The 11,425-nt window shown below is 31.7% G+C and overlaps 1 protein-coding gene across 1 annotated transcript; it reads right to left on the bottom strand.

The window, feature by feature from the left end:
• Positions 1-215: 215 nt before the first annotated feature.
• On the bottom strand, positions 216-11,276 carry LOC132746115 (parafibromin-like). The gene is made up of 15 exons (XM_060735182.1): positions 11,117-11,276; positions 10,749-10,854; positions 9,839-9,971; positions 9,565-9,623; positions 9,158-9,243; positions 8,332-8,420; positions 7,901-8,034; positions 7,431-7,529; positions 6,751-6,820; positions 6,155-6,325; positions 4,473-4,560; positions 3,594-3,731; positions 2,931-3,022; positions 2,523-2,664; positions 216-1,629 (listed from the first exon to the last, which is right to left on the bottom strand). The coding sequence occupies exons 1-15, from the start codon at positions 11,245-11,247 to the stop codon at positions 1,593-1,595; spliced, it is 1,575 nt and encodes a 524-aa protein (XP_060591165.1). The 5' UTR covers positions 11,248-11,276; the 3' UTR covers positions 216-1,592.
• Between the last annotated feature and the right edge of the window lie 149 nt (positions 11,277-11,425).

The raw sequence follows: 11,425 nt of genomic DNA, 5'->3' as shown, positions 1-11,425 counted from the left end.
TGGCTAAATTGGTGCTGGAATGAGGGAATTGTCTAAATTGGTGCTGGAATGAGGGAATTGTCTAAATTGGTGCTGAAATGATGGAATTGGCTAAATTGGAATGAGGGAATTGGCTAAATTGGTGCTGGAATGAGGGAAATACTTTATATCATACAATCTTAACTTAAGAAATTTCTTCATTTTGTATCTGAAGTAAATATAAGACAAAATCAACATTTTCAATTTTCATTTTATTTCTTTTTTCAATATTTGTACATATTTACACTTACAAATAAGGACATTGAAGGGTCCTTAGCAAAAAATACATCAACATCATATATTTTGTATCAAAATAAACCTGTTTCATAAAAAAGAATCGGGTAGTTTCTTTTTAAGTTTATTCATTTAGTTTCTATATTTTCTTCAATTTAATACAGTGAACAACTAACTATTCTTTAATCTGTATCACATTGCCATCACTGGAGTTAATTGTGGAACTGAACAAAAATATTTGATTTTCATTTAACTTCTGTTACTTTACAGGTATAAGAATTAAAATACAAAATTATAGCAATCATATTTTTTAACAAGCAGAATTCAAACTTAAGATAATACAAAAACAAACTTTAATTGAATGTTCATTCAATTTTGTTACTAATCATTCATCAGTAAGCCTTTAATATATCCCAACATTTTCTATAACGTTGCAATTGACCACACAAAGTTGTCACAATAATTTCTTTTTTATATCCTTTATACATTATATATCCAGTCGACTGCTTATATTAAATGGACAATTACATCCCAACAGAAACAAACATCTAAATTGCATACAAATTTATACTGGTGTGATTTAATTTTAAGTCTCGGTGACACGGTCAAGGTCATGAATATGGCATATTTCCAGCATTACTGGAGGAAGGAAGATTTAAGGTACACTTCTATGCATTATAACAGGCAGAAGAGGGTATTTTAGTAGAACCACAATCCTTCCTAAAGCTAGCTTGGTAGCTTCCTGGCATGAAAAAGTCCTTGTCAAAAATTCAGCATCTGATGTGATCCTGACTTGATCATTCGTAATAAATAACCAGCATGAAATACCCTATTTTAACACCATACATAAGCTTACATTCTGATCTATGTTAGATACAACAAGAATGTAAAAGAATAACCATGATACATTATTAAAGGCAGTTCTTATAATCACAACTTTGCACAAATAGTTTCTCCAAGAAAGAAAAAAAAAACAACACTTTGCAAAAAACAGAGATTGTAAAAAAGCCACTTTGCAAAATTAGGGTCTGTTAAAATAAACCCCATCTCTTCACATCAATCATTATGTTTTATTAACTTAATGTGTAAAAAAAACCACCCTGTCCAACTTGAATCACTTCAACAGGTCCTGATTTAACATGAAAACTATTTAATCCATGTAGAACATTACAATCACATCTTTTAAAGATATCTGTTATTTAATCTGTCAGTAAGCACTATAGTATGATCTGAGTTATATGCTGATTTGATACGACCAATTTGAATCATAACGGACACTTGTCAATTTGCCATGTATCAAAACAATCTGTTCACCATAACTGTTCAAACGAACCACCTCTTCAGAATCTCAAATGAGGCTTGTCTTTAGCCATGTATCTGAAAATAGGAGATAAATTTGTTACTAATATCAATTCTATCAACTTATGATAGATCTTAATGATGGTAAAGTAATAACATATAGTAGCTACCCAAATGATAAAATTATGACAAAATTAACTTATTTGGAAGGTTTGTTTGCTTTTCTGTGGGTTGTTATGCAGATTTTAGTCATATCTTTACGGACAATCCACCGAACCAGCTTTACTGGATAACTAGCCAGTAGTTACCAATTTCTCGGCATATTATTGACTACTAATCCACATGACTACTTAAACCTTAACAATGATTGTCTTTTTAATCTGGACAAAACCATTAAAAAATTCTAAATATATATGTAGTGTAGCAAACAGTGCAGACCATGATCAGACTAACACAAACAAGCAACATGCTGGCTGATCTTATTTCACACTAACTGTAAGGTTAGATTGTGTAGCAGCCAGCAAAAACAAAGCTTCAATCAATTAACATCATTTGTCCAAATAGCCAGCAGTAAGTTTTTTAAAAGAACTATATAAGATTTTATATCTTTCGTTCTAATCCATTTCATCATTGTATATATTGAATGATTGTATATTATGTACTGTGTATGATTATGAATAAAATATGTTTAAACTAAAAGAAGATATTTTAAGTTTTTTCTTTCGGTTGCTATGGCAACCAGAGTTTTGCGTGGAATTAAATTCTTTGAACAATTTTTAAAGGGGACCACCAAAGGGACATTCCTGTAAAGTTTGGATGAAATTGGTTTAGTGGTTTATGAGGAGATGTCGTTTGGACGAACGCCGGATGAAAAGCGATCACAAAAGCTTTGTGACAAGTGAGCTTAAAAACATTCTAGTCATGAAGAGAGCACTTTTGCTCCGAATACAGTATTGTAAAGGGTTACTTACTTATCAAGGACTTCCCAGACAACCTGTAGACTGGCACGGTCTAAATGTCGTCTGTTTCTGTCCAGGTTGACCACTGTAACATTCCACTTTTTAACATTGTTGTCCAGAGGCAATTCACACCATTTCAAATGAAATGCTTTTACTGAAATAGAAAACAAGTACTTAAAACACAGATCACAAGGTTAGTATATTTTCATCAAGTTTGATTTTCTTGAAATATTTTGGCTCATTTTTATATCAATATTTGACATTATTATGGAAAATGTGCCCATTGTAGACCAACTAATTTTAAAATAATGGAATAAAGAACATAAATACTAAAACATAAGTGAAATATTACTGAAGACGATGATAATACATGTAGTAAGTAAATCACAAAACAAAGAGAGTTGATGAAATTGTGCGTACTTTTAGAGAAAATCTCAGTAGGGTTACCATCCCACGGCCAACCTTTAAACTGCCAGGCTGGACCTTGAACAAACACTGCCACTACCCTGTCCCTGTTATAATAATATAAACAAAAGTTTTCCTATAATTATATTTCAGTTACTAATTTATAACATCAAGTGACATTATGCTCATCACAGTGTAAATGGTTGGTTAAAAGTTGAAAATAAAAATAGCTAAAATTGTGTTCAATTTTATTTTTTACTCAGAAAAATAATCAATAATCCATGTAATTGATGGGTTTTGCTATATAATGTTCAAACTGTATCGATAATGCTTAATTCTTAAAAAGGTTGGGGCAGTCTTTTTTTTTTATAATTTCGGTATGTTTAATATCGCATCATACACATTTTTCATTATCAATTATTAATCAATTATCATTATTATAGCCAATCTTTTAAAGTATTAACTAATTCATTATTGACAGCGAAAAAAAAAGTTAGCATAATGTCATTTTAAATATGATAAGAATGAACTTTAACCACAAGTAAAAACATGAATAGTTCCAATATTTCCAACAAAATTTCCAACATGAATATCAGTTGTATCAATAACAATTTGTATTAGCTCTAAAAGAGAATATCCAATTAAAACTTGGCTGGTGTTAGAAACATTATAACATACCAGTCTTCCGTTGTGAGTTTTAAAGCATTATCAATTATTCGGTATGGTACGGTATTTGCACCGGTTTTCCGTCGCTGAATAAGCACTTCATTATCACGTTTGGCACCCTGGGACTTCTTTTCTTCGGTGCCAACATATCTGTAAATAAACAAAATACAAGTCATAAAGGGGCTAGAGCTGTGGCAAGGGCGCGTGGGAGATATTGCACTTCTACATGATCTCTAACCAAACTAGTCTGCAATTATTACATAATATTGTTATTTTCATAGCTTCCATGGGATGATCCATTTTCAAGATTTTTAAAGGGTAACCTTTATTTGGTGGTTGGTAATCCATATAAAATTTGTTTGCGTTTTAACAAACAATTAAATCAATGAACTTAAATTAAAAGACCCAGTGTTATTAAAATTTCTGGGGGAAAAATCAGCAACAACAAAAAACATATCACAGGAGCAAAATCAGAGCTTAATGTTTTCAAATCACCAGAATGAATGTTTTAACCATTTTCATAAAACAATTCAATTGTGTTAAATTAATGAAGCCCTTTCTGTTCCAACTCCTTCAAGATTAAAGCAGGGAAACAAATTGATAGCCTAGATATTTTAAGTTTTGAAATTGGTATAATTTGCATATTCCAACAGTTTACAGAGTTACCTGACACAAGCCTCTTTTGATGATAGCTAAAAATGCGTAAATTCTATAGTAATCACTTAAAATGACAATCAATGCTAAAAGACCTTATTTAGAATCTGTGTCCTTTACCACTCAACAAAATAACCTTTACAAAACATTTGACAACCCTCAATCTAATCATACAATTTTTTTTCCCTGGTACATTTTGAAAGTGGTGGGTGGGGTATAAAATAATGATAAACTTACTTGAGATCTTGTAGAATATCTTTAGCATTAAACATTGTAATAAGGGCTGTTGTTGCTGCTGGTATGATGATGATGGGGGTTCGAGATCCTGAAATATCACACATGAATATTCAGCAAGTGAAACAATCAGATGTACATGTATCTTTCTGTTATAATATAATGTATTTGGGCCGATGGCCTAGAATTACATTACAATAAACTTGAGACTTGAATTCAACAAGTCAACAAATTGACATTCAAGAAATCAACATTTAGAAAATCAATAAATGAATATTCAACAATATTAAACAAATGAATATTCAACAAATGAATAATTGAGAAAATGAATATCCTACAAATAATCACATATCAATAACTGAATATTCAACACATCAATATTCAACATATCAACACTATCAACATTACACAAATGAATAGTTGACAAAATGAATATCAAACAAATAATCAACATATCAACAAAGGCATATTAAACTCATCAACATTCAACAAATGAATATTCAACTAATGAATAACAGACAAAATGAATATCCAACAAATAATAAACAAATCAATCAATGAATATTCAACTGATTAATATTTAATGAATGAATATGATGCATGAAAATTCCAGATTTATTCATTTGCATTTAAGAAAGGTATATGTCATTTATCATGTTCATGCATAAAAACTAGGAAAGAGTGTAAGAGCATCTTTTATACGTTGTGTTAGATCAATCTTTTTTTTTTAGATATTTTTTTCTAAACAATCATATAATCCTGATAAACACTGATAAAAAACTAAAGAAAACTCAATGATCAGCAGAAAAAAACAACAACAAAAAACCACTAAAAGATGAATTTTAACTCTCATAGATGAGTGATAAACAGACAAGTGCCAAACACTCAAAGATCAAAGTACAAACAGATATGTGAAAACACTCACTGATGAGTTAAAAATAAATTAAAATAGACAAGTCTCAAACCCTCATAAAAATGTGTCAAACATTTGTAACATTTCTGGGGCGTCCGTGGCCGAGTGGTTAAGGTCGTTGACTTCAAACCACTTGCCCCTCACCGCTGTGGGTTCGAATCCCGACAGGGACTTTGGATTCTTTCATGTGAGGAAGCTATCCAGCTAGCTTACGGAACATCGGTGGTTCTACTCAGGTGCCCGTTCGTGCCTGAAATAATGCACGAAAGGGCATCTGAGGTCTTCCTCCACCAGTAAAGCTGGAACGTCGCGATATGACCTATACTGTGTCGATGTGATGTTAAACCCAAAACAAACAAATACAACATTTCTAGCATAACATAGTAGGACACTCATTAGTCTAACAAGACAGCACAGATGTGCATGGAGGCCAGAATTTATCTCCTTGGCAACAGTTAAAGATTCTGTTTGTTTTGTGATTGATATTGTTACTGTGTGTATACCACAATTGCAAAAAAATTATAAAAAAAAATTTATATAGAATTTATAGAAAATAAATTTCTAATTACCTCCCTTTATTTACATGAAATGTTAAATTGGGTAATATCTTTATAAATAATGCTTATTGGAACTTACAATATTGACAAATCTTAATTTGAGCATCATATTCATGAAATAAAACCATGTTACAGGATCTTTAATATGTACCATTGGCAACTTTCACAATCACATAAAATTATAATAAACAAACACTCATATTCTACTGCATTACCTTTTTTCTGGTTAGGTGGTGGTCTTGCCTGAGATATTGGTCGGGAAACCTGCTGAGCCGGTTGTGCGGGTTCTGGCTTAGCGGTCTTCCTGGCTGATGCTCCCTCTGTCACAGACTTGAGCGTCATACCGTGGTATGTTCCCATAGTTTCAATGTTAAATCCCTCAGTAGCTGAAACAACACAGAAATGTTCAACAGTTAATCTAAATTGTGTAAGTTTGTATCGATGCATGACCCTTGAAAAATTCCAATTCAACCCGTAACCAGCCTAATTTCTGTAATGGATATGTCCTAATTTAAACTTTGGATAGTCCATTTCAATTTTAAGAGATTTCAATAACAAAATACAAAAATATTACCTTTAACTTTCAAATACAACTTTGAAACCTATTCAAGACCTTCTTAAGCTCAGTCAAAGTTAAAAGTCATTTCATTTTGTCTGTACATTATTTTCAATCGCACAAAAAAAATGAATATTTTCTTCTTTTTCATATTATCACTAGGGCTTGGTGTGTGTGTTGTATGGGGGGATTACACCTGTATAGAAATAAGAAAAGTAATTCACATTTAATTTCTGATCTACAGAAGTAACCTACCCTCTTTTCTCCTGAAACTTTCTTGTTCGTATCTGTTATACCCAGCTACTGGCTGTGGTTTTGGTTGCGGCTGAAATTATATACATAAATATAAATTAACATACAATTAATGAGCTTTAGACCTTGATCAAACTTAATCATGTTTATTTATTTGGTTGAGCTTTATGTCACACCAACACAGGAGAGGTCACATGGCGACTTTCAACTTCCTCGGGGTTCCCTTCTATCAAGTATTTCAGACATGAACCTGAGTACAACTACGGACATTCTATAAGCTAAGCTACTTAGCTTCCTCACACAAAAGAATCGAAAGTCTTTGGTGGAATTCAAACCCATGGCTTGGAGGGATTAGTGGTTTGGAGTTGACAACTTTAACCAGTAAGACATGCACACACTATGTAAGATGTACAGCACCATCAGCATAACATAGAACTAAGATTAAAAGTCATACAACACCAGCACTATCAAGTATAGTCCAGAAAGTCTACTTCAAAGAGTTTCAATGATATCAATATATGAATTTGTTTTGATTGTGAAAGTAAATGAACATATTCAAACCAAAGAGGCAATATTTAAACAAAAGGGGTAATATGGGTAATATCTAAACCAAAGAGATAATATTTAAACCAAAGACATAAGAATAGATGAAAAAGAGATCAGATGAGATATAAATCACTCACCACAGATGGTGTATGAGGGACGCCATGTGTACCTCTAGAACTACCTTCCTCTCTCGCCTTTATTGACTGTAGTAAACTGAATATATTCTTTGCAAATTGCTGAAAACATAAATTATATTATTTCAATGAAAACTAGTTAATTTTGTGAATTAGTTCAAAATTCCATGCTAAACACTGTGATAATTAACTGCTGTTTTTTTTTTGTTTTTTTAAATATAATTAAATATAAAGGATTTTATGCCCCTGGACTAGATGGGGGAAATCCTTATTTGCAGTTTCAGAGTATATCTGTTGTATATTCTTTATTTTGAATTTGTTTGTGTCAAAATATTATCTACCAAATTAAAGCATAGGAATAAATCATTATGTTCAGATGATTATCTCCCTTTGCAAAGGGCCTACAAGTTAAATCATGAGTCAAAGATTACCTCCCTTTGCCATATTAAAGCATGGGTAAAAACGCACTGTACCTTGCCATTGCTCTGTAGAATAGTGGTTCGTGTTCGCCACAATCTTTCACGACTCACGATATCTCTGGTCACGTCAACTTCAGCGTCCACGAAACTTCTCTGTTCTAAAGCTCCTGGCTGTATATCATCATCACCTGGTATGATGAATACAAGATATATTTATTCAATGAAGAGCTTTAAATATAACCCATTACATTATAATTATACCAATGGGGTGGAGTCAGTCTCTCAAGCTGCTTGATTTAAACAAAAATAACATACTGTTGCTGTTCTTAACTTATTATCTTCGAAATAGCTCATCAACATTTGTTATGCTACCCTAAAAATTATAATAAAACACTGAGTTTACGCAAGAATGAAATGCTTTATTTTTCATATTTGTTTTGATAAAGATTTAAAACAAAATAATAAAAATAACTGAATTTCTTTACCTTTAATTTTTGTTCTTTTAATGGCAAGACGTTTTGCTTTAATGGCAGCAATTTTTTCAAGTGGCATAGCTTCGTGAAGAGATGATGACCTAAACACACAAGAATATATCATAAATATAAGAAATAAACATTAAAATAAACAAGGAAACAACTCACAGTGAAAGGCATTTGGCCAAGTACAGCTTAAAGGGACTCAACTGATGTTTGTTTGGGATGGATTTTTTTTTTGAGATTTGTGTACCATTTGATAAAAGACTAGACCAATAGCTCATGTGCAAAATTTAAGATCATATTATGCTCACTCTGTTTTTCCAGAATAATCATTTTAATTATTCAAAATGACAAAAAAGAATGAAAAAAAGAAAGAAAAACATTTAAACCCTTTAAGCTCAGATCAGACTAAATATTGCACAACAATTGATTCGCAGTTAATTCTGTGTATATTTCTTTTTTATCTTTTGCGTATCTGTCCATTTGAAGTTCCAAAGTTGATATATGTTAGAATTTCAAGTCTTATATTTTAAGGGTTTTGAACCTCAGTGGAGCTCCTTTAAGAATGAATACTCAAATCTGAATAGCTCAAACTACTAATACTAATTTGGATGGAATACCCTGATGAGAGAAAATAAAGACATATGAATAGGATCAGTGGTCAAATGGTTAAGGTATCAGCCTCTTGTGGTTATAGTCATGTTTCCTTGTAATAATTAATGGGTCATATTCATGGTTCCTCGTTATAATTAAGAAGTAACAACAACCTGTTTCACATCTGAGTGTAAAGAAGCACATGTATGTTAAAATAGCTTTTTTTAAAAAGAAGACCTACGCAATAGCGGCTGGAAGGACCGAGGTTTCTCTTGGAGCATCAATTTTGTTCATCCAGTTTCTCTTGGCCTGTTGAACCTGTTCCTCCTGTATGCCAACAAGTATACAAACATTACTATTAACAGTTAAACTGGAACACATGTTGGATAGGAAAATGATTTGAAGAGTTTTTTTTTCTTTTTTTCAATTTCTTTTTCTACTGCATCTAGAAAATGAGCTAGCACCTTTGAAACCAGGAAAAATGTGCTTCCATACTTTTAAGTAAGATGGTGATCAATCCAAATCCAAAATATCTCAGAATCTAGCTCAAGATGTCAAATAAGTTTTACTAGATTTACACCACGATAAGTTTTTAATTAGCTTATATACATTTCATACTATTTAGAAATATCAAAAACTTTAATTTACCTCAAGTCTCGGCTTTTTCTTTTCCTGCTCATTTGTAGTATCTTCGGCAGTTCTTTTTACTATAATAAAATGTCATAAAATAATAAATATACTTGACCTACTTATTAGTTGAATTTATCAATACTTTTAATATACATATAATTACAACATGATGAACAAATATAATGTTCTACTTATATTGTTTTTAATATTGATCGCTTTCAAGTATACATTGGTCTATTGCTTGCCATAAATTCATTAAAATATAAATCAAAATTGACATCTAATTTCAAACCTTGTGTGGGTCTTTGTAGAGATATTTCTAGAGGAGCACTTTTGTCAATACTTGCAGAGGTTGATGTGTCACCATTCAGATAGGCCAATAAGTCTTTCCTGTCTGGACGACGTACAACTGGCACATTGCTAGCCTGTAAATTTTATACCCAACATGTTACAGTTAGTTTACAAGTTATAATTATTAAAATGATTTGTCAATTTAAGTCTGTGATTAACATGATACGTGGAAAGTCGGAGCGGGGCCAAAGGCTAGATAACATGTATGACGCGTATCAATTCAAATGAAATCAAATTAAAAGTAAATGAAAATTTCAAAAAAATATATATCCTATACCTAATGAGCTGTGAAAAAATCCTTAGTTAACTGGGCGCCGCCATTTTGAAATCCTTTTGAGCTAAATATAGATATCACAGCGCTTTTAATGAGCGTCTACATAATTCAGACTATTGCTAGCAGACGCATGCTTAATAACACTTCCGGTGAAAGATTGATGTACAAAATCAGAAAATAAACATTCATTTCATTCATAAGAACTATAGTAACGATAGTTAATTTTAAAAAGTTACTTTTAAATCCTTTTTGATAAATTAGCACATTAAAAATAACGTAAAAACAACATATGTGATTAGAGATTAACAGAAAATGGCGGACAGGATTTTCCAAACGCCGACGCATGCGCAGTGGTCCCTCTTCCGATGATAGGATGAACACCACCAATTTATTCGTTTCTGTTAACGTACAAAATACCTGCATTTACTTTTTAACGAATTGCATTATAGATCTTGTTAACATGTACACAAAACATGTTATGCTTAAATCATAAATCATAAGAGCCTTCCACGCCATAGGTAGCACCTAATTTCATATTAAAAACAATCATTTATTATCATCATTATTTTATACTCACAGCAGCCTCTCTGACATACAGGGGATGGGCATATTGCACATTCTTCAACAAGAATAGTATACAATCGAGTGTGTAGTATTCCTTTTGGATCCCTTCTTTACCAGTTCTACAACAAAATAAAACCACATGGAAAGGAAAAAATACTTCCACTTCAAATTTTCTAGCACTGCATTATCATTTCATTTTTGACATCGTCGTTGTCTTTCATCTGACACTACTAACATTGGATAATTCATAATGATTTGATGAGTAGATTTCTAAAAACATAACTGTTCATGCTTTTGACAATTTAGACTACTGGTAACACTGATCATGCTGATTAAAACTTTTTTCTTCAAGTTCAACAAATTATTTTAAAAAGATCTTACCCCCATACAAGGTAGTTCGTCTTCACATCTTTAGGCCAAGCAAATTCTCCAAAGATAATCTGATCATCCTTTTCTATTATCTCCTTTTTATTGATGTTGTACTGCCTCAAAATGCTCAAAACATCAGCCATCTTCAAAACCGGAAGTTAAACTGAATCTCGATTTATACTCTCTTAAAAAGATATTTTCATACATTGTTTTAAAATGTGTATAGTATTAAAAAATTTCTGATTTGATAAGATAGAAAAATATTTATAGTGTTAAAAATGTGGCAATGATATGGTGTTTATAAAATGAAACTATTTTTCC

The sequence above is a fragment of the Ruditapes philippinarum genome, unplaced genomic scaffold (genome assembly GCF_026571515.1).
Source record: "Ruditapes philippinarum isolate M1 unplaced genomic scaffold, ASM2657151v2 ctg2914_1_1_1_1, whole genome shotgun sequence".
In the NCBI taxonomy this organism is placed as follows: Eukaryota; Metazoa; Mollusca; class Bivalvia; order Venerida; family Veneridae; genus Ruditapes; species Ruditapes philippinarum.
The sequence above is the reverse complement of the archived record's forward strand: the minus strand, read 5'-3'. Positions and strand labels throughout refer to the sequence as shown.

Excerpts from the sequence above, each read along its gene's own strand:
- LOC132746115 (XM_060735182.1), bottom strand. The coding sequence starts at position 11,247 with ATGGCTGATGTTTTGAGCATTTTGAGGCAGTACAACATCAATAAAAAG. Across the intron at positions 8,035-8,331 it reads TAAAAGAACAAAAATTAAAG|GTGATGATGATATACAGCCA; the intron begins GTAAAGAAATTC and ends TCATCATACCAG. Across the intron at positions 6,326-6,750 it reads AAGTTTCAGGAGAAAAGAGG|CTACTGAGGGATTTAACATT; the intron begins GTAGGTTACTTC and ends GTGTTGTTTCAG.